This window comes from Dromiciops gliroides, chromosome 4 (genome assembly GCF_019393635.1).
Source record: "Dromiciops gliroides isolate mDroGli1 chromosome 4, mDroGli1.pri, whole genome shotgun sequence".
NCBI classification, from domain to species: domain Eukaryota; kingdom Metazoa; phylum Chordata; class Mammalia; order Microbiotheria; family Microbiotheriidae; genus Dromiciops; species Dromiciops gliroides.
This window is the reverse complement of record NC_057864.1, coordinates 33332075-33355394: the sequence shown is the minus strand read 5'-3', so window position 1 is coordinate 33355394 and position 23320 is coordinate 33332075. Positions and strand designations below refer to the sequence as shown.

Below are 23320 nucleotides of genomic sequence, written 5' to 3'. Positions count from 1 at the left end.
GGGAGGGACACAGGAAAATGCCCCCATCCTCAATGAGCTCTGTCCTGTAGGTGACACTCAGGGGCCTGGGAGCTGTGACTGCCACACATCACTGACGCTTCAAAGACCAGTCATCCTGATTTCCAAAATCAGCCCTGGGTCTCCTAGTGAACCTCTCAAACCCACGATTAAAGGCTGACTTGGGTGCCTTCGGAAAGAGGAGCAGCCTTCACCCGGAGGCAGCCGGACTTTGCCAGGAATGGTCACACCAAACCAGCCCGCTTTCCCCTTTGGCTGGAGTCAGAAGGCTAACAGAACACCACAGCTGTGGGATGTGCTGCATCTCAGCTGTTAACCTCCTCTCTCATGCCAACTTCTGTGGATGCAGAGACAAGCCCTGAGGCAAGGGGGACAGTGACGGGGAGGCTTGGGCACAGGGTCTGTGCCCGTGCCCAGGAGACACTTAATTGGCACCTGCCAGGTAGAGAGCTCTCCTCTGTTCTGCACCCCAGCCTCTAAAGGGGTGTGCAGGCCAGGGTTAGCCAGTTGAGCCTCAAGGGCTGCAGCAAGTGGACGGCTGACAGTCAGACCTGCTGACTTCTCACCTGGCTCTCCCTTTTCCCAGTGCCCTGGCCTGCCAAAAGGCCCCTGGGTAGGTGGGTGCCCCAGGAGGGAGCCACATTCCCTGGCATGCTCTAGCTCCAGGAGGGCCCCGCCCCCCCCCCCCCCAGCCAGGGTTTACAGGGCTCAGATTTGCCGGCGGCCGGCATGGCTGGGCTGTTGTCATCTGGTCGTGCTTATTGCCGCCGTCAAATGAAATTTTATACGCACAGCCAGCCCACAGGTGCAGGCCGCCCGGCCTCGCTTTATGAGGGCCTTGCATGGCGTCACTGGCAGCCAATGGGGAAGGGCCAATTATGCTGAGGCTGTAAAATGGAACCACTTTCCTTGCACACATAACTGGCTTCGTTCCCTGGGCAAAAGTGCCCCTGCCCACCCGCTGGGCTGCATAGTGGGGCTGTGATGGCACCACCTTCCCTCGGGTGGCCCCCATCTCTCTTAGGAACCCACCTGGGGGCAGGCGGACACAAGAGACCCCAAAAGAGGGCCCCCAGCCAGCACACAGATCCAAATACAGGTGAGAGAAGCCTACTTGGCATGGCCACACATTGCTCACCTCCTCCCACTGCACACATATGCACGTAGGCGCACACACACACACACACACACACACACAGATGTTTTGGGTTGAGAAGTGAGAGGGAGCACTGGCCTTGGAGTCAGGAGACCCGCTCCAATCCCACCTCAGAAGCTCACTAGTGGTCACTTCACCCCTGTCAGAGAGGGTCTGTGCATGATGAGAATACTAGCACTACAGATCTTGAAGGTTGTTATGAACCAAAACAAAAACTTCAGGACCGTGTGAAGAGTCCCATACTAGAGCCCGCCAGCTTCCCCAGAGGACGCAGGAGCCCGCCACCCCACCAGGCTCACCCTAACACAAGGCTGACCCACACAGCACACGGGATCCCGCAGTCCAGGACACCCTTAAGCCACATGCCGCCTACATGGAACTCAGAAGGAGCCTGGGTTCTCAAACCGTGCTGAAGGGCGGCTTCTGTAACACAGAAGGGTCTTCCTCCCCACAAACATCTCTGTCTAAAGGCCAGTTCCCTGCCCTGCTTCATCATAAGCTCATTTTCATGCTATTTCTCGAAGCTGAAGGAACAGACTGAGCCCCTTCTCTCCCCTCTGTGTACCTGCTCTGGGTGCCACTGGGCATGGCTGGGCACTCAGGAGAGGCAGGGGACAAAGACAGGGGAAAGCTGGCCCCAGCCCCTTCCCCGTTCTCCGACAGCCAGCGCAGAGGCAGAGGAGTCATCTCTGGCTGAGCAAGCCCTCAGCCCCACCTGCCAAGGGGGCCGGGAGCACCCCCCCCCCAGCACTGATGGCAAACAGGTGTGCCAGACTGAGGGGCTCATTAAATGGGGAATGCAGGGGAACGTTCCCCCACGGCCTGCTGGCTAATGGGCCCAGGGAATTGGCAGACCCATCAGGGGAAGGGGCTGTGCTTTGAAGAACAAGTTTGGGGAGAGGAGAAGGGAGGGGCAGCAGAGTAGCAGACAGAAGCCTGCTGGGCTCCTCAGGATGGTTTAGCTCTGGCTGCAGGCTCCTGAAAGTGTCCCTGCTGAGGCCTTCTCCAGGCAAACCCGCCCCCCACCCCGAGGCACACCAGAGGCCTGTCACACACAGGCCAGCACAGCCACCAGGGGTGGGGCAGGGGGCAGCATTCCAGCTCCCTCCGTAACAACAGCAATGACGCGGACGTTCACACAGTACCCAGAGCTAGGCCTGGGATGCACTTCACATACGTCATACACTGGAACCATCGCTAAAGTTCCCCTCATTTTACAGAGGAGGACACTGAGGCCCAGAGCAGTAAAGGAAGGTCATGGGGCTACCCAGCGAGGCAAAATCTGGGCATGATCTGAACTCGGGACTCGGGCACTCTTGCTCCCAGCCCAAGCAACCAGAGCACGTGCTCACGGCACAAAGGGGCACCCTGGGCAGGTGGGCAAATGGCACTGGCTTGTTTTACAGACTCAGAGGCCGAGGCTCCCATGAGGTTCATGTGGCAGGTAAAGGGGGTTAAACGCGGTCTGGGATCTGTGCCGTGGGTTTTCGGCCCCCACCTGCTACACCCATCTCTGGGGAGTCTAGCCAGGCTCCCCCGAGCTGCAAGGTCTTGCCTTCATGGAGAACTGTCCTTGGGCCAGCCTGGGACGAGTGTTCAGCCATCCCCCTCACCCCCGCCCAGGGTAGAGGGCAGAAGCCCGAAGGGCTTGAGCCCTTCCCAGCCTGGCCAAAAGAGGACAGGCCACCAGGTGAGGCCCAGGAACCCCATCTTGCCCCTCTGCTGGGTTGATTCCTGCTAACTCAATTCAAAAAGCTGACAGGTGAACCAGCATGCTGGTGTATTAACCATGAGCGACTGGCTTGCCACTGCAGCTCACCCGGGGCCTGTCTCCTTGTCGAAGCCCCTTCCCCAGGAGGAGGCCTGCTTGGAAAGCTTATTCCTAAGGCCATGAATAGGGGAAAGGAGAGGGCCTGGCCCAGGTGAGCCCAGCCTGGCCCACAGCAGGCACTTCTTACTGGAGCCGTGCCCTGTACAGATGAAGGCAGACCGGGCACTCGAGAGGAAGCCACACGGAAGCAGAAAAGCCAGGAGGCTGTGCAGACACAAGGAGACTTAGAGGGGGTACTCCAATGATCTTCTGGGACTTGAGGGGTCCTCAGGAGGAAGAGGGATTCACCGTGTTCCGCTGAGCCTCTGGGGCACAACCCAGGGCCACAATGGAAGCTACCAAGAGGGAAATGAGGCCCCCATAAGCTTGGCCCAGAGGCGAGTCTTCTGTCCTCCAGTGGAGACACCGTGCTCTCCAGGGGAGGCCTCTATGGGGGCACTGCTTCTGGCTCTGGGAGCCTCGCACCCGGGCCTCAAAGGGAGGGGCCCTGGCCAGCTGGCCCGGTGATCCCAGCCCACATGGCAGCGGGACGGAGGACAAGGGAGGCCGGCGGCACATCTTTGTCTCCCTGCTCCTCCGCTCGCCTCTGTCTGTCACTGAAAGCCGGCAGTTCTCCAATCCCGGAAGAAATCAACAGCCCTGGTGATAAACGGCCCCGCTTTCGTTATCACTTTTCCTTAAGTTGAGGAGAGCGGCTGATGATGGATGGGCTGGAGTTTGGTTATCAGGGCGGGCTGTCAGCCAGGGGTGCCTATCTCCTCCCACACCGCGCAGGGCATCATTACAGGATGGCATCGAGGTGAAATATGACCCAGCGAATGGAAGGAGAGAAAGGATGGGATTAAACATGGAGCCAATTGAGCAACAATGAGAGAGTAACGTGAGGCTGGGCCCTTATCGGGCTGGTGACACCTTTTATCTCCGCCTGGTTAGAACGCACAGGGCACAAATTGGTCCTTCCTCCCCCATTGTATTCTCTTGTACAAACAGAGACAGATAAAATGTGTCACCACTGAGATAGCATATCAACTTAACCCTAATTATTCAGGGGGTCAAACTAGGAAATAGGGGCCTCATTTCAACAGGTTCTGAGCCGCCAACCACGTGAAGAGAAGGGGGGAGGGAGAGAAGGAAAAGGGGGAGGGGAGAGAAAGAAAGGCAAGAGAAAGGATGGGAGGAAAGAAAGAGAAGGGAAAGGGGAAAGAGATAGAAAGGAACAGGAGAGGAGAGAGAAGGGAAAGGGGGAAAGGAAAAGAAGAAGGGAGGAGAAAGAAGGGGAGAGTGAGAGAAGGGACGGGGGAGAGAGAAGGGAAGAGGGGAGAGAGAGAAAAGCAGGAAAGAGAAGGGAAAGGGAAAGAGAAAAGGGAAGAGGGGAAAAGAGAAAGGGGGAAAAAGAAGGGAAGAGGGGAAAGAGAAAGGAACGGGAGAGGAGAGAAAAGGGAAAGGGGGAAAGGAAAAGAAGAGGGGAGGAGAAAGAAGGGAAGAGGGGAGACCGAGAGAAGGGAAGGGTGGGAGAGAAGGGAAGGGGGGAGAGAGAAGGAAGGGGGGGAGAGAAGGGAAGGGGGGAGAGAAGGGAAGGGTGGGAGAGAAGGGAAGGGGGGAGAGAAGGGAAGGGGGGGAGAAAAGAGAAGGGGGGAGAGAAGGGAAGGGGGGGAGAGAAGGGAAGGGGGGGGGAGGGGAGAGAAGGGAAGAGGAGGAGAGAAGGGAAGGGTGGGAGAGAAGGGCCAGCAGTGGGGCAAAGTCGGGCTCGTGATGAGTCCAGGTGTGCAGCTGGTGCAGGTGGACACACTGTTACCACTTGAATCTCCAACATGGGAGGGCACAGTGGGTATTCCTGGCTCTCCCTGGCCCTCGCCTCACTGGGAGAGGCCCAGCTGACGCAGGGCAGCAGCTGCCATGGGGATCCATCAGGGCAGTTCTGGCCATGTTCACTCACCACCAAGCAGTCCCTGCATGGGCTTGAGGCTGCTGGTGACCCAGGGGGGAGGGGAAAGGGCCAGCTCCAGGTCCCCCTCAGCAGTGTGTGTGCCCTTTGGTCGGGTGATGGACTCCCCCCGGAGGACTCCCAACACCAAACAGCTGAGCGCCCAGGAGTGACAGGGCCACCCAGAGCAGGGCCTGCCCTATTTTTAACTGTCCAGGGCCCAGCGGGGAGGGCGTAGACCAAGTCCACAGAGAAACAGGGCTGGCTAATGGAGCCAGGGGAGCGGAGGGTGCTGGCTTCTTCATGTGTGCACACGCTTCTCCCTCCTCCGCTCCCCAGAAACCTTTGCCACTGGCCTCATCCTTGCCCCGAGGGAGTGCTGCAGGGTCCCTTTACTACTAGAGTCTGCAGAGATGATACACTTGCTGGGGACCGTGGAGGGTCACTGGAGAGGGCTCTTTTAAGTACCAGCTTGACAGACAGTTCCTTGTCTGTCTTGTCCCCCACCCCCACTCCAAACTTGTCATGGTACAAGAAGTCTCGAAGCAGCCCATCAGCTTTAAATATCAGTGTTCGTGAAGCAGGAGCACGAGAGCGGAGGAGCGGGAAGGAGACAGTGAGCGCCTCCGTCCGCCCGCAGCCCGCCGTCGGCTGTCAGGGTGCGCTAATGAATCTCACCGGCAGCAGCCACGCTTCAGATTGGGGCTGGGGGAGGGGGCCTGCGCTGAGGAGGACGTCTGCCAGCAAGGGGGCCGCACAGCACTGCAACGTCTTTTTCTGAAGCCCCTCTGTTAATGAATGTCACCACAGAGCCCAGAGCTGCCGAGCCCGTCTTGTGGGAGGTGCTGAGCTAGGCTCTGGGCCACGCCAGCCCCCACCTGGCCCACAGACAAAGGAGCAGCCACAGATGGGGAGGGAGGGTCAGGGAGGGAAAATCAAAGGCGTGCACAGCACTGTTCAGACTCACCAGCACGAGCCACGTCAAGGGCCACCAGGGGCCTCCCGGCGGCAAGATCAGTGTTTGCTCAATAGCAAAGCCTCCTGGGGCTGTGGAGAGGAAGGGCTCAGAGAGCGCCAGGCACTCTGCAAATGGAGGGCACGGCATCATCCCAGAAGAAGGGCTGGATGCCGGGAGTACCCTGCCCTGACTCCACTGCAGATGCCCCAGCCTTCTCTGTCCTTCTGGGAAGGAACGGGCAGATGGAGGAGAGATCTGCCAAATGGCCGACAACATTTGACTCGTTGGAGGCAGGGGGCCTCCAGCTGAAGCCCTGGGGAGGCAGGGGTGCCAGCCTCCCACCCACAGGTCCCCAGGGGAACCAGAAGGGAAGGAGAGGGACCAGGTCCTTCCTGGAACCAGGGAAGCCCGGCTGCCCCTGGAGCCCAATAAAAGGAAGGTGCCAAGGTCAGGTCGTTGTTCCCCAATCTCTGGGGCACTCCGACATGGGAAAGGAAATCAAAGCCCACAGGCAACCTTGAGTCCTGATGCCCTGGACTGTCAGCCTGGCCTTAGCAAAGTCACAAGTTGTAGACCCTTTCCCCCAAGTAAGCTCCTACTACGCGCTAAACACTGGGAACACAAAGACCAAGACCAAAACAAGCCACCACCTCCCACCCCAGGCCCTGCCCTCAAGGGCCTTCCATTCTAGCTGAATGTGGGGCTGCTCCGGGGAGGTGCAAGCCCAACAAGGCCAAGGCCTGAAGGACCCCCAGGGATAGGCCCTGAGCACGGGGCGAGTTGGAGGCCCCAAGGGTAGGCTCAGCTGTTCCTGATCACAGGCTTGGTCGCCCAGCACTGCCCCCTAGAGGTAATGGAGAACCACATGCTGGTCTGAGGCACCAGGCTCAAGGTTCAGGAAAGCAAGAAGGGACCGGGAGCCCTAGCTGAATTCTGCTGTTCCCGCCATGTGCTCCTCAAGAACAGCTGGGACTACTGGGGTGTGGAAGGTGTGTGCCCGCCCCACCAGCCGCCAGGACGGAGCCAGGCTAGGAGGGCCCAGGGTGGCCATTCCACTGGGCCTGTGGACCCTGGGCCCACTCAGACACAAGGGAGGGAAGCCAAGGGTCTCACCAGACAGAGAAGATCCAGGCAGCCAACCTGGGCCACCAGGAGTGCCACGGCCACCCCCTGCCCCAGGGCCAGGACCTCCACTTCTCGTCCTCTAAAACAAGGGCAGGCATCTCCACAGCAGGGGCGGCCGATATTTTGGGGGATGGCGGCACAGCAATGCTTCTGGTTCACTCGGGGTCTCTGGGCTCATGCTCAACATTGCACTCTAGTCTCCTGGGAGGGCCACCACCCACAAGGCACCCATGGAGCCCTCCTCAGGAGCCGCCCCTCAGCAGTCTGACCAGGCAGCAAGGGCTTGTGCCCTCCTGCCAGCTGGCGAGGCCAGGCTGTGTCACTGCTCACCTCTGCCAATGCCACAGGCTCACACTCAGGCAGGTTCTGCCCATCCAGGGACCAAGGTGGACTCAAGGCTGGGGCACCCCAGGTTTCCACCCTAGGGGCTTCCCCACAGGAAGGAAAACCAAAAGCCCCCACCCCAGCAGGTGGGCAGGTGGGTGGGCTGCAGAAGGAGCCCTGGCCCTGGCATCAACCCCACACCCAGGGAGCAAAGCAAATTTAATTTCCGCTTGGCTCCTGATGGCTGAGATGAAAGGACGTCACCTGCGCCGGGGCTGGCAGGCAGCGATTGCTCCTGCTGGGACGTGCCAGGAACTCAGCCAGGCCTGACCTCCGGGAGATGGGGCAGGGGTAGGCTGGGGGCTCTAGTCACACTCATTCCCTTTCTGGGGCCCAAATCCCCCAGGAACTTTTCTAAGCCCGTCCTCACACTGCCCTAGGAACAAGTGCCAAAGGTCCCCCTGCCTCAGGGGGAGGGGGGGAGGGCCTGCAAATGAGCAAACTGCCCCATCTCTGTTCCCTGGATCACACTCAGCATGACTTCAGCTGCTCAAGCCCACCCACTCATCTCCTCGCCCCACAAGTTGGCTCCCTAATACCTTTCAAAGGGGCCTATTTGGGGCCCTCCACCTCCATCCCAGTCAGCCCTGGAGCATTTCCTGAGTTCAGGGGTCAGATGACCATCAGTACTGAAGGGGATACCCTCTTAATGAGAGGGATCAGCCAGAAGGTAAGGGGGCAAGCTCTTGGCCCCTCCCAACCCTTGTCCTTTGCAAGACACCCCTCCTCTCCCCTGTGGGGCTGGCCCTTGATCTCGACTGTCGGTATTCAGGGTGTGGGGAGGCAGGGCACCCTTTCAAAGTAAACCGTCTAGGAGGGCAGGTGGGAAGCCCTGCCCCCTCTCCTGCCCCTCGGGGTTCTCTGGAAGAAGCCAGGTCTGCCACAGCTGCAGGCTGCCACCCACCACGCAGGCAACCTTTGCAAATAGGATCTAGTGATTAAGTGCGTCACCTGCCCCTGAGAAATTAACAAACACGGCACCTGTTGCCATCACTGCTCTTCTACAGCGTCCCCTGGGCCCATGTCCCACTGGCCCACCCTTCCAAGTGTTGGTGGAAAGGCCAGCTTAAGGTTCAGAGAGCTTGGGGACACTGGGAGAGAGGTGCAGCCGGCAGGGAGAGGAGGCGAGGTGTGGATGCTGCTTCAGGGCCTGCCTGGAAGGAAGCGTGCCCCCGACCCAGGCTGGGGCAAAGGCGTGCTGGCTTATCCTAGTTCCTGCTGAGTTTCTGAGCTCTGTGCCAGGGAATGGCCCATACTTCTGGTTTGGGGACCATTGGGCGCTACCTGGCGTTACGGGGGGTAGGTACAACACAGGCCCCACAAAAATCTCAGTCCCGCTCTTTGTGCTCTGGCAGGTAATCCAAGGTGCCTCCCACAATCAGGTCCTGGGGGCGCAGCCCCTCCTGTCCACACCAGGGCGGCCCCACAACGGGTAGTAAGGCCAGCTTTTGTTCCCGGGCCCTCCCTGCCACAGGCACTTGTCGCCCTCCCAAGGGGAGGGCGCAGAGCTGCCAGACAATGGGAGGGCAAAGGACATCTGTGGCAATTAGAATGCAGGGCAATTCAGGAGCTATTTAGCAGCGGGCCGGGGAGGTCACTGCAGCTGGCTCCCATCCCTATATAAATATTGTATGAGGCGGGTGTGCGGGCTGAGTCCCCTCAAGTGTTTCTCCTGTGCACTCCACCCCCGCTAGCCTGGCCATGGTCCCCGCCAGACCCCGCAGCAACGCTATTCACTGTCAGGGAGGCCCCGCAGCTAAGCAGGAGGGACCGCACCAAGTTCACTTGTCAAAAATCGCCATCGTGATTTAGCCAGAACAACAGGGAGTGGTGGGGAGCAGCCAAGCCTGCCCCATGCTCACCTCCTCTAGAGGCCCATGCGGCAGAGGCCCCCGGGAGGGTGTGGGGGTTGCGGCGGGCAGGCAGGCTGGGCACTACCGCCCTCCTCCTCCCGCACCCTCCCCCGGCACTGCTCCAATGCACCCTGACAAGCCTCTGAAGCCTGAGAGCTGTTTGCAGTCAGCACCGTGATTTGTTAGTAATTATTTCCACGGTGTCACATCGCTGTCACTCTGTTAACAAAGAGACAGGCTGCCTGAGGCTGCCTGCGAGAAGGAATCGGGAGGAGAGAGGAGGGCCTGTCAGGCTCCTGGTGCGGCAAAAGGCTGGCTACCTTTCTTCCCCAAAGCAGAGCCCTCAGCAGACAGGCAGGGAGGCCTTCAGAAGCCCCTCTGCTCGAGCCCAGACTCCCTACATCTCATCAGTCACCTGCCCCCTCATTTCTACTTAACCCGGCACCCCAAGCCCAGAGACCACTCGGGGGCCTCTCATCTCCTCGGGTTGCGGGGAACTGCCTGCCAGTGGATACCCGAGGGATGGGGGAGACAGTGGCCCCTCCTTGTCATTTTAGCCACTTAACATTGAGGCAAATGAGCCCAGAAACCAGGCAGACAACAAAAGGCAATAGGGACCAACTTCCCATTGCCCACCACTGGTTCCCACTACTGGCGGCTGATGCCCCTCAGAGCCAGTGTCACTTGCTGCTGTGCACATGTGTGCGCACCTCTGTGTGTTTGAGTGTGTGCACCTCTGTATGTTGTGTGCACTTGTGTGCGCCTCTGTGTCTGTGTGCACTTGTATGTGCACCTGTGTTTGTATGCTTGTGTATGTATCTGTGTCTGTGTGTGCCTCTGTGTTTGTGTACATGTGTGTGTCTGTGTTTGCGCCTCTGTTTGTATGTTTGTGTGCACTTACGTGCACCTGTGTCTGTGTACATGTGCACCTGTGTTTGTATGCACTTGTGTGTACACACCTGTCTGCGAGTGCTCCTGTGTGTATGTTTGTGTACTTGTGTGCTTGTGTGTGGCTGTATCTGTGTTTGTGTGTGCTTGTATGTGTATACGCACCTCTATGTGTATATTTGTACGCTTGTGTGTGTGGACACCTGTATCTCTGTGTTTTGTGTATGCCTCTGTGTGTGTTTGTGTGCACTTGTGCACATGTATGCACCTCTGTGTTTGTGTGCGCTTGTGTGTGTGTGTGCCTGTGCCCCCAAGATGAAAGGCAGCCCCCGGGCCAGCCTCCGTGAGCCACCTCTGCCTGCACAAACCAGCCGATTTGCTTTAGAGCAACCTAATGTCTGCATTACCCTGGCTGCGAATTAGAGAACAGATTGTCAGGGGCTGACAAAACAGGGGTCACTCACCTTGCAGGCATGGGAAGCTGGAGATTAATTCTCTCCTCCACCAGACAGAATCAGCCTCCAGGATGCTCAGGGGGAAGCCAACCTGAGAAACCCTTTCCATACCCCACAGCAGGAGCCCCTGCCCCAGGCAGCCCCAGACAGTGCACACCGGGGTGGGGGCCTGTGGGGAGGGCGGCCGGCCCACGCAGCCACCTCAGAGGGGCCGTGCCTCTGGAAGGTCTTCATCAGACCACGCACTCCACCAGCCTTTCTTCCCCGGATACCTCCAGGGGGGCAGAGAAGAAACAGCTTAGAATGTGCACGAGCCCGGGGGGGGGGGCGAGCGCAAAATCACTGGTTTTGCTGTCAAAAGGCCCCCCGTTTAGGCTCCAATTGTGGTACATTCCAGCAATGACCCAGGCAAGTCCCTTAACATACCTCTCTGCCTCGGCGCTTCATCTGTGAAATGGGAGTACTGGGGCTGGGCTGGCCTATGTCACAGAACCACTGGGAGGGGGGATCTGTCAAAGTGGGAGCACTCAGGAGAAGGAAGCTGCATGCGGACCCTGGGGCCCCAGAGCCCCTCCCCGCAGGGGGCTGTGCTGCCTCGGGCTCCCCAGGTGGGGCTTGCCCAGGGAGGGCCTTCATAAAACACGTCTGCCCGGCTGCTCCAACTTTCACATGGAGGATTAAAATGGTAAATAAAATTAAGCCTGGGCATAACTCATGGTTAAGAATTCACTAATGGGAGCTGGGTGCCCTCCCCCGCCCCAGCCGTAAACCCTTCAAGCTGGGGCCTGTACTTTATGACCGTATCAGGCCGAGAGCACTTCCCTTTTACCACAGACATAACCAGGGAGAACTCGTGGGCAAGTGATCTCCTGGAAAGCAGCCAGCTGCAGAGGCTGGGCCCCTTCCCCGCTCACCAGGGCCACGCCATTCACCATCCCGCCTCGCTCCCCAGCCACAGTGTCAGGGAAAAGGCACCGAAGGGCCCAGGGACAAGGGACAGGTGTCCGGCTGTGGAGGTGGGCTCTTGTGGCCCTGCATCCCTCCAGCCTGGACTGATGGTCTCCCTAACTCCCTCCAATGGCCTTGGTCACTGTCCTGTCTCATTCTACTTAAAGAAAGGTCAACTGAAGCACAGAGATGGGGTGGGACTTGCCAGAACTGCTCCGACCCCCAAGCTGCTGCCTGCCCTGCTATCCTACAGCCTCCCAGAACAGCCAAGATTCACCTTCTCCAGGCATCATTCAGGTTACTGCGCCTTCCTGCTCCTCAGCCTTCTATTCAAGGCCTCCCCATTCTGGGTCTAATGCCCGTCTGGGGAGAGCGGATAAAGGACGGGGCCAGAGTGAGGAAGACCTGATTTCAGAGTCCGCTGCAGCCGCCTACCAGCAAGCTGCTTAATGGCTCCGGGCCTCAGTTTCCTCATTTATAAAATGGGGATAGAATGGTGTCTACCAACAGGAGCAGCCCCTCACGCCGACCCCAGGGTAACACACTTTGCAAACCTGGAGGGGCTCAGTCAGCACAAGCTAAAAGTACATGCCATGATCCACTCGGGCCTCCCCCACACCGCTTCAGGCTGTGCAGGCAGTGAGCAAGTGACGGGGCAGGCTGGGGCCTTCAAGGGCACCCCCCTGCACCCCACCCCACTGGAGGATAGGCACTGAAAGGGGCTGCCGGCCATGAGCCCCAGGAGCCACTGCGCTGCCCACCCACCTCTCTTTCCTTCCTGTACCTTTGGTCAGGCTGCCCCTGCCAGCAGGAGTCCCTTTCCCGGGCCCATCCTTCTCTAGGACACAGCTTGAAGGCCACCAGGAAGCCTTTCCCAAGTCATCAATGATCTCTGCCGGAGCCCATCCTGTCTGTGGGCTGCCCTGTCAGAGTGGATGCCCCCTAAGGGGGCCTCACCTATGCCCAGCAGGGAGCACATTGGCAGGGGGAATGAATGAAGGGAATGGTGGGGTTGGGGGAGGACACAAGAGGTGGGTATTCTGCCCTCTGACAGGGCGGGTGGGGTGGGGGAGAGGGCCTGGGGCCAGGGGGTCACCCTTCCCCAGGCTCCCAGCTGCTGGGGGAGCCCGCCTGCCTCGGCTCAATCCCCTGGCCCCCTCCCAGAGGCTGCTCCCAGCAGGTGAAATGAATCTTCTCCCTGAGCTCTCTCAGGCCTAAGGCCCCCTGGGCTAACGAGGCCATCTTCCCACTAATGCATTTGAGCTTGGCAGGCCCGCGGCCCCTTCATCAGCGGCTCCAGGTATCTCTTCTTTAATTAATACCGCTGCTGCTGCTGCTGCTGCTGCCGCCGCCGAGTCTCCGCAGGGAATGTCACCCACAATGAATGGCTCTCTCTCATTAAAACTGGCCTAAGCTGATGGATTCAGGTGGAGGCGGATGATGCAGGAGCGCTGCTAACAAGAGACAGCAGATGCTGCACCTACTGCCAGCCCCTCCCAAGGCCCCGCCCCTGGAGGCTGGCCTTGGGCCCCCACAGAGGCCAAGGGGGAAGAAGGGGCTGGGAAGAACACCAGCTCGAGGCATGCCCGGAGAACAGGGGAGCAACGGGGCGAGGCCGCCCAGGACAGGCTCCACGGGCCACGGCCAAGCTGTCTAGTGCTAGCTGAGGTTGGAGTTTCTGCTCTGTCTGACACCAGGTGGAGGCCGGGTAAACAGGAGGACTCCCCCCAAAACATTGCAAGCAGCGAGGCTGAATGGAAGGACACAGGTTTCCTCCTGTCCGGGAGGGACTCTCTTTGCTGGGCAGGGAGGGGGCACCCCAGGGGGCATCTGTGGAAAAGGAAGCTGCTCCAAGCAGCCCCTTTGTCCTTAGGAGGAAATAATTGGTGCACCCGGGCCTCCAATCGGCAACAAGGAAGGGAGGGTCCCTAACAACAGGGAAGCAGGTTCAGCAAAGCCCCTCCACGCACAGCCTCACATCCTGCCAGAGACGGAAGATGCCATCCCAACGCGCCCCTGCCCAGAGAACGCCAGGGAGGACCCGGCTGCCCCGGCAGCAGCTCCGCTTGCCCCTGAGCTGCCCTCCCCCTACTCCTGGTTCTGCCCGGGGTGGAGGTGGGGGGGCTCCAAGCAGAACAAGCTCTTCTGGTACCCTCCCCACCCCTGGGCTATACGCCCCAGGTCCATGCCTGGAGGAGAGACGCCTTTACACAGGAGGCTCCTGGCAGCTCCGATCCACCTCGCAATCTCTGAATGTCCTCCCAAGTGCCCACGCCTGTGCACTTACTATGGGAAGCACATTCAATGTCATTCAACAAGGCCAGGCCATGTATGGAGATGCCCAACAATAATCCTGGCCCTCAGGAAGCTTCTGGTCAGACTTCAGAGATGACATATATACAACTCAGTGGAATACAGGGGAGGGTGTGAAGAGCAGCAAGGCTTGATCCCTCTCAGGGAGGGGATGGGGGAAGAGAGAGATTTCGAGAGATGACAAGCTAGAAGCTTGTTCCAGGCACAGGAGGGCAGAGCACTAAGTGGGGACAGACAAGCATCTGCCACGGTTGGCATGGGAGGAGGAGCTGGCCTGGAGAGGCCCTTGAATGCCAACATCAGTAGCTTGAATTTCAAGCAGCAAATCCAAGAAGCCACTGGATTTACATCCCCCTCTCTCCCCCGACATGCAGAGCGGCATCCCAGCACCAGAGATCTCTGCCCAGGCCTGCAGGCCAATGACCCAGGGGCCACCGTCAAACACAGCACAAGGAAGGCTTGGGGGTGGGGAGTGGAGCGCCCCCTCCACAAGAGCTCAGCAGTCAGAGCCTGAAGGGATTGGGGCTGCAGTCAGTCAATGAGCAAGTGCTTACTGTGTTCCAGGCACCAGGCCGAGCCCTGGGGATCTCCCTGCTCTCATGAAATGCAGGTTCTAACAGGAGAAAACACATCAATAATTGGGCACAGTCTAGAGCTACACAGAACAGGAGGTGGTGGTCAGAAAGCGGAAGGCACTGGTGGCTAGGAGGACCACATAAGATCTCCTGCGGAAGGTAGCGTCGGATTTGAGTCTGGCAGCGATGGGGAGGAGCACTCCAGGCATGAGGCACAGCTCAGGAAAAGGCACAGAGGTGGGAGATGGGGTGTCATGGGTGAGGAATAGCCAGGAGGTCCGTGGGGCTGGAGACGACCAAAAGGTAAGAAGAGTGGAAAGGGAAGGAGGGGCCAGGCCGTGGTGAGCCTTAAATGCCGTCTGATTCTGAAGGGCACAGGAAGCCGTGGAGGGCAGGGGTCAGACCGACGTTCCAGACAAACTGCTTTGGCAGCAGAGTCCAAGATGGATTAAAGTGGGCAGAGCTGTGGCAGGGAGACCAGCAGGAAGGCCGTGCTGCGCTCTGGCCGGCCCACCTGGGGAATCTGGGGCTCAGAGGAGCCAGTGTCCAGGGGGAGAACATGCAGATCTCGCCTGAGGAGTGGACAAAGGCAACAGGGAAGGGGTGGCCTGAGAAGGGAAGTCCCGGGGCACACACCGGCTTGTCCCTGCCCACAGGCAGAGCTGAGGCAAGGAGTACCCTGACTAGGAATACCATCTGGGGTCTGACAAGCCATGTGCTGAGCCCCGAGGCAGCACCCGCAGAGCCGCCCTGTCAGAGTTAGAAGGAGCACTCGGGACCTCCCCACACAACACGTCCTCACCATCCCACCTGGGAACAGCGCCCCCTGCTGGGAAGCTTTTCCTGATCCGCAGCTCCCTCGTGCCCTGTTCCATGTCCCAGCCCTAGCCTGGTGATGCTTCAGCTTCAAGTCCTGCAATGGAAGCGACCCGAATGCCCTGGTCCTCCAGAACCCGATCCTCTTCCCGGCTGCTGGCCTTCTAGACACAAGCTGAGTGAGCTGGAGCTTGGGGTCCACTCAAACCCCTAGATCAACTGGAGCCTCTCTCTGCCTCCTCCATCTTACCTAAGTGGCGTCAGTTCTTCCCTAGCTGAAGCAAAGCTTCCCCTTGAGTGCAAAGACAAGTCAGACACAGACATAGCCCAAACCCCAGGCTTCTGGGCCCAGATCTGCCACTGAAATTCAGATGACTCCACCTCTGAGCCTCACTTTGGTGGTGAGGGAGACCAAGAGTTGGCCCCAGAATCAGGGAGAGCAGAGTGTGAATCCTGACTAAGAGGCCTCTTGGCCAGGGGACCCTGGGACCCTCACTCGCTCGCTCTCTCTCTCTCTCTCTCTCTCTCTCTCAGCATGGGCTTCCTCACCGGTAAAATGGTTCAATGAAAGCATCTGCCTCAGGAGGATCCAATGAGACAGTATCTGTGGAGTGTTCTCCAAGCCTGGAAGGGCTCCAGATTAACTGGAAGAACAAGGCCTCGCCCATCCCAATGCCCCCTCCCCACCCCTTCCAAAGGGGACGGATGAGGACCAGAAGGCCAGCCACCCTCCAGCCCTCCCCTCTGTGCTGGCCTCCCGCCTGGCCTTTATCTCCCACTGACCGACCCATAGACATCTTTACTTCAGTATGTCCTAAGCCGGGCTCATCCTCTCTCCCTGTCAAGGGCATCAGCACCCACCTGGGACCCTCACTCTCATGCTCCGTTTCGTCTGTTGCCAAGGCTTGTGGATTTCACTTTCCGGACACCTCCTCTCCTCTGACGCTGCCCCGGCCCTGGTGCAGGCCCTTACTGCCCCAGGCCTGGGCCACTCTGCTTTCAGTGATCTGCCCAAAGCACTCCCTACACTCAACAAACTCCAGGAGCGCCCCGTCAACTTTCAGGGTCGACAACAAAACCCCTGACTTGGCAAGCCAAAGGTCTCTACAGGCTGGCTCCATCCCTCTCTTCCAGTCTTCTTACCCCTTGCCTATCTCCCCCCACCCCGACTCTGCATGCTTGGGATCCCGGCCTCCTCAAACAAGCTCCTCCCTCTCCTGATGGGAAGACATTAATTGGCTGCCCCCCATGCCGGGATGTCCTCCCTCCTCATCTGCCTCCTGGCTTGCTGCGGCCCACCTCTACAAGAAGCACCTTCCTCCCGTGGTCTCCAATTCACCCTGCCTGCAGCTTGTTTGCAGTGATTTGTGTGTCGTCTCTCCCATAAGCCTGTGAGTTCCACGGGGGCTTTCTTTGTATGTCTGGCCCTTAGCATGGTGCCCAGTACACAGCAGGCACTGACTAAGTGCTGACTGATTGAAAATCTCTGCTTCCTGGCCCCATCTTGATGCCCCTGCTCCTCCGAGGTTCCTGGGCCAGTGCAGCCTGCTGCTTCCCAGGCCTGGGCCCCCCCCCCCAGCAGCCACAGGACCACCAGCGAGGGGAGGGGGCCCAGGCAGAGTGGGCAGCCCTCTCCCTGTCCCCACTTTGTATTGTATTTCTCCCTCACTCACAGGGACCAGCTTCCATCCCAGTCCTTGCCCGCTCAGAAAGAGATGTAGCTCAGTTCCGCTTTGCTAAACCCTATTTGGCAATGTGTCTAAACACATGCAAACTTAATTAGTTCAGGAGGGGAGCCTGGGCGTTTGTGGTGATGGATAAAAGTAATGGGAAATGAGACAAGTCAGGGCTGGCAGGGAGTTCTCACTCACGCTCCGTCCCTGGCAGGCCGCTAATCAGAGGTGACTCGCCTCACGGCTGCAGCCAATCAGCACGCCGCAGAACGACGGGCAGCTCACTAACAACTTCTGTCCACGAGCTCGGCACCAGGAACAGTATTTCCCCCTCAGCCCCAAAGACAAGCGCTCAAGGCTGATTGTCTCAGGGCCAATACCTGGTGCCATTTCCTTCCATCAAGGCAGAAAGACGGAGCCCATGAGGCAGCAGCTTGGGAGGTGACGGAGCAGGGTGTGTGCACAAAGAGGAGCCCCTAGCCAGGCCTGGGAGGGCCCTAAGCAGAGTCATGCTGGGCCCACGATGCTCTGTGTAGGCTGGCAGCAAGGACTTCTTGGGCCCTAGGCTAGGGAACAATCACAGTTCTGCCCCACCCAGCAGATCGGGGGCTCAAAGGGATTTCCTTCTTAGCAAGAGGAAAGAAACAAATGAAATCATACCTAGAGGAGGCAGAGAAGCCATTGAGGCTGGGGCCTCTGTGCTCCACCCCAGCTGGGGGCGTCTAGCTTCTGCCCATGGACCTCAGGGGGTGAGGTCCAGTTCCTGGAGCCATCCACTCCTTCCACTACAGGACTGCTGGGAAGTTTTTCCTGACCACCTGCCCCTTGGCTACTTCCTCCTACTGCCCTTGGACCTTGCCCTGGTGGGGGGCAGAGCCCCCCCTCCCCTTTCACCCCAGGAGTTCACCAGGAGGCCCATGTCTCTTGGCAATCAGTCTTAAAAGGTCCCTAAGGCAGGATTTTAATTCCTGCCCATCTCTCTTGGAAATGTGGAAGAGGGGGCATCCTTGCCCAGAGAGGCTGCTAGGGAAACAACCCACGTGCCTAACCCGGAGCCAGGAAGGACAACGAGCGAGAAATCCAGAAAGCAGCTGTGACCCCCTGGGCACCCCCAGCACAGAAGTTGGAGGCCACCGACCCCAAGTAATGTGACCCAGTAATGAAATCTCCTGCCCCTCCTCACTGCCAGTTCCTCCGCGTGTCATCATCCCTCCTGAGGCTGTCTCTCCTCTCCTCTCCTCTCCTCACCCCCCACCTCTGCAGATAATTCCTGAACCCCCCTCCCACTCCCAGTCAGGAAGCCCCTGGACGCTAAGCACTTCCCTCAATCCCAGCCCACCCCAACTGGGGTGTTCCTTGCTCGAGGCCGCACCCCCAGACCCTAGAGGTAGGCTTCAGTCACCCAGATTTACATCATTCAGGATGAAATGAATCGGCCACACCCTCTGTGTCAACCTGACTGGCAAAGGCCCATCAATGCCCGGCCCCACCCCAAAAGGCGGGCTCAGGAGGGAGGGCTACAGAGCAGCTCAGGGCTGGGTTTGCTCCTCAGCAAGATGAAATGCCCTTGCACATCCCCAGAAGCTAAGGCAGCCTCGTCGGGCACTGCTCAGTTCTGTTGGGGCCTTTGGTGCATCGAGGGCTCACAAATGCCCTGCTGGGGCTGGGGCTGGGGCTGTGCCTCAGGCTAGGGTGGGGAGAGACCAAGAGAACACGTTACACATATGCCCATCTCCCAGGGACTGCATGGGGAGGTCTGCACAGGGACGTCAAGATGCAGCCTCAGTCCCACCACTAACAAGTTATGGATGTCAATTTAGCAGCACATGTGTCAAGCTTCCCTCACTCATCTGTGTGATAAAAACCCCCTCCATGAGCCGGCGTGGAAACAAGCGGAGACTCAGATGGGCGGTTACAGGCACACCACTGCATCGGATGCGCTGTCACGGAGCATGGTGCGGATGTCCGCCTGGGCGGCTTTTATTTTGTTAGACATTTAATTAAGAGGCTGCCTTCCCAGCAGCTAACCTGGCTCTGGCTGCTAAGAGGCAGGGGCTCACCAGCCACCAGGCCTCCCCATCCCAGCAGCTTCCTTCCCACATGCCTGTGTCCTGGGTAGCCAGCTTCCAAGCTTGAGCCGGCCCCGGCTCTCTGACTGACAATGCGTCCAGCCCAGGGCTCACAGCCCCCAACCCATCCTTCCTGTGGTGGGTCCTAGCACCACCTCTCTGAGGGTCCAGATCTGTGACCACAGAGTGATCCTAGATAGCTCAGGAACACTGGCCTGTCCCCACAGTGGGCACTGTCAAAGACCGGAGGGCAGAGGGGGTAGAAAGGAGATCTCATACTCAGCCTCCCCCTTTCCCACCTCCAAGATTCCATGTGCCCTGAGGGAAGGCCCCACTCACAGGAAGAGCTACAAGGCAGTCAGGCAGCTGGGTGGGCAGGGAGAAGAGTGAACACCCGGGCACGCTGGCTGGGCAGGTAAGCCCTCCTGGACCTTCTTCACCACATCTCTGACCTCATCCTCCCCATAGTCTCACCCTCCCAGCCCCAAGGGCCTCTCTCCGTCTGCCCTCCCCTCAATCACTTCCTTCACCAAACCACCCTGACCCTCCTGCCAGCCTCCAATTCCTTCTCCACATGGTCCCCCCTCAAATACGGCTGTCTGCGGCTTTGAGGATGATAGGAGCAGGTAGGTAAGTATAGCATGGGGCTCCTATCCTTCACCTTTATCCCCTTAAGGGGAGAGGTCGCTTGGCAGGGGCTCCATCTTCAAACACCTAATATACAGGGGAGCCCTGGCTCTGGAGTCAGAGGATGTGGGTTCAAATCTCACCTCTGATGACTCGACCCGCCAGAGCCTCAGTTTCCTTATCTGTACAATCAGGAGGTTGATCTTGGTGGTCCCTGCTGGCTCCAAGTCTATGATCTAGCACACAAGCACTGGGGGTGGGGGTGGGGGTGGGGGAGAACCACTTGAGGAGAAAATGATGCTTGTTGGCAGTAAGCAAGTCCCTTCCAAGTCTCCCTTCCCCAGGGGAGCGCTCTCCACCTTCTGCCACAAATAACACAGAGGGATCAATACTCTCGATACTCAGCAAACAAGCCCCAGCCCTCCTGTAGCCCTCCCAACCCTCAGGGCCAGCAGAAGCCTAGGAGCCCGTGAGAAGCCAGAAACCAGCCTCCCTCCTGGCCTCCCGGGGGCCAAGGTGAGAAGGCAAATGTAAAAAATGGGGAGACACACCTCCCACAGTGCCCCAGGTCCCTGAGGACCTGCCTCCGGAAATCTACCTGCACAAACTCCCTGCCACAGATTCACTTCCCAGAGGTCAGGGGTGGCAGCTAGGGAAGGTGGGGGAACCCCACTCTTCTCTCAGTCCTTTACCCTGAAACTCTGCAAATACATGGATTCCCAAGGATGTGCCAGCAACAGAGCTTGTCCCAGGGCCAGAAAGAGCGAGGCAGGAAGGCTCTGGGCGGAATGGGCCTAACGACAACTGAGGCTCTGTCTAGTCCTCAAAGGGCCTGCTCACGTGCTCCCCTCTCCCTAGAAGTTGCCCACAGTCTGAACAGCTGGGGCTGGGCTGCCCATCTCATACTCACATCACTTTCAAGTCCCAGTCTCCACAAGTGACAAAGATTGACTTGACGCTCGGGTCTAGAAGGCCTTCCTTCGCCATCCATTCATCAACCCTCTGGAAAGAACACAAGAAGAGAGGAGATTAGCCTCATTCTTTTCTGAAATGAACAAAAGGGCCTGGTAGCCAGAAGCAGATGAGCAACCAGAGCAGGAAAAAACAGTGCCTTGGGTACATTGGGCCCATGGAAGCATGTGCCTCCTGCTCCCCAGACAGCCTTGCAGGGATGGGATGATCCTTGGGGCTGGGGCTCCGGGGCTCCAGAGCCATCTCCACAGTCCCCTTCTCCCCTCAGCCTAGTTGGCATACCACTGTAGGCCTGGGACATGGGGCTAAAACAGAACCAAATGGTGCCAAACAGGGACAGAGACCCCCTGATTAAGAATTAATAAATTCCTCATCAAGGACTAAAGAGAGCAAGGAAAAGAAGTCCCTCATAACCCATGTCTTGAAGGCAAAAGTAAACTCACATCCCCATTGTCAGGCAGGTGTCAGAAGTCAATCTATCAAGCATTTATTAAACACCTACTATCTACCAGTTGCCAAGGATGCAAAGACAAAAACAGGGCAATCCCTGGTACTCCAACCTGCTAGGAAGGAAAACCCTGAGCTCTCCAAGGTGCTGAGGTCCTGCCCTCTCCCCAGGGATGCTGGGAGCCAATGCCCTGGACCCAAGCCCTGAACAGGATCAACATCTGGTTGTCTGGAAACTAACATAACAGGTGTCCTGGAGATGGGTGCCAACCCCCCCCCCCCAATGCCCATGCAGTAGCATTTTAGCCGAGAACCAAAGGATCCCAATCTGTGATCCTAGAGTGATATCAGATCTAGAGCTGGGGGAATGATAGAGGCTGACAGAGGAGACCATGGAATCCTAGAGTACCAAGGTACTCCAGGTACTAAGAGAGGGAGACAGAGTCAGGTCTCGGGCCATGTCTGGGGCCACTCTTGGTAGCAGCTGCTGCGGATAGGCCATAACCAGCACCGCTCTCATTTCAAGATTCTCTGAGCGGGAAGGGCCCTCAGAGGTCATCTATACGAATGGTTAGCTAATCCAGAATCCTATGGACAAGATCTGTTTGGTTAGTTCCTCTGTCTTTTTGAAGGATAAATTATCATTAAGGCAAGTCAAGAAGTTATTAGGAGCTCTGCTTTAGGGAAAAGCTCCAGGAGATGCCTGGATAACTGAAGTCCCCCATCAGTACCATCTCCTGACTGTTCCACACTTGGGAGGGACTTCCCAAATTCCACATCTCTCTTCTTTCTGTCCAGGTGATCTGTAGCCTACACCAATGACAAAATCACTTCTGTTTCTCCTTCCTTTCATCTTCACCCAAATGACCTCCACTCCACTTCCTGAATTTCCTCAAACAAATAAACTTTCTTCTTTTTCTTTGAGGGATGGTTTTACTTAAAACATTTTAGGGAAAAGGGCTATTGCATCACTGAAATAGACAGCAAACACCACTTGCAACTACATGGTCTGGCAGCTGCCCACTCTGCAAGAATTTGGAAAGTATGTCTAACATATGGGGCAAAGATATCCACATTTAGATGGTATCAGTAAAACAACATATTGTTGGAGTCTGTTTCTAATCCATTCTGTTATCCTCTTCTGTTTCACAGGTGAGTTCATCCCATTTACATCCACAATTATGATTGCTAATTGTTAAATATTTTCCTCTATCCTATTCTCTTATGCTTTCCCTTCTTTTTTTCTTTATTCCCTCTTTAAGAGTCTGTTTTGCTTCTAACTACTGCCTTCCTTATTCTACCTTCCCTTTTATTCTCTCTCTACCTTTCCATCCTACTGCCCTCTTGAACAAACTGAATTTTTGTATCCAACTGTGTGTATGTGTATTTTTCCCGCCTTTGACCAATTCAGATGAGTGAAGTTAGTCACCGGCTCTCCCTACTCCCTCCATTGTATAAATGCTTCTTTATATAATTTTCTCCATATTTCTTCTCCGCCCCCTCCACCTCCCAGTACATTCCTTTCCCCCACACTTCCATTCTTCTTTTGAGATCATCCAAACACAATAGAATCATACTAGGTCCTGTCTTCTTAGACTCCCTCTAAGATCACTGGTAATGATCAAGTTCTGAGGGTTTAGATGTACTATCCCCCCATATGATCATGTAAACACCTTAACGTTATTTAGTCTCTTATGATTTCTCTCTTATGTCTACCCTTTTATGCTTCTATTAGGTCCTTTGTTTATGTCAAGATTTATACACAGTTCTGGTCTTTTCAGCAGGAATGTCTGAAAGTCTTCAATGTCATTAAAGGTCCAGATTTCCCCCTGTAGGATTAGACATGGTTTTGCTGGGTAGGTTATTCTTGGTGGTAAGCCTAAATCCTTTGCCTTCTGGAATATCATTCCACACTCTCTGTTCCTTGAAAATTGTGGCTAGAAAATCCTTTATGATCCTGATTATGGATCTTTAGTATTGGAGTGTTCTTTTTGGCTGCTTAGAGTATGTTTTTCCTGGATTTTGGATATAACATTCCTAGGAATTTTCATTTTGAGATTTCTCTCAGGAGGTGACCACTGAATTCTTTCAATTTCTACCGTCTTTCTGGTTCTAAGAAATCTGGACAGTTTTCTTTGACTATTCCTTGAAATATGGTGTCTAGGCTTTTGTTGTTGTTCATGGCTTTAAATTGTATCTCCTCAATCTCTTTTTGAAGTCAGTTGTTTTTCCTATAAGATATTTCACATTTCTATTTTTTCAGTCTTTTCACTTTATTTCTTGATGTC

At 57.0% G+C, this 23320-nt stretch overlaps 1 protein-coding gene across 3 annotated transcripts in view; it reads right to left on the bottom strand.

Annotated features, from left to right (window-relative positions):
* The window catches only part of ERI3 (ERI1 exoribonuclease family member 3), a 171395-nt gene that overhangs the window by 86574 nt on the left and 61501 nt on the right, over positions 1-23320 (bottom strand). For all 3 annotated transcript variants that reach the window (XM_044001876.1, XM_044001877.1, XM_044001875.1), the window contains exon 5: positions 20524-20615. In XM_044001876.1, the coding sequence (XP_043857811.1) occupies positions 20524-20615 (92 nt within the window). The remainder of the gene's footprint in view (positions 1-20523; positions 20616-23320) is intronic.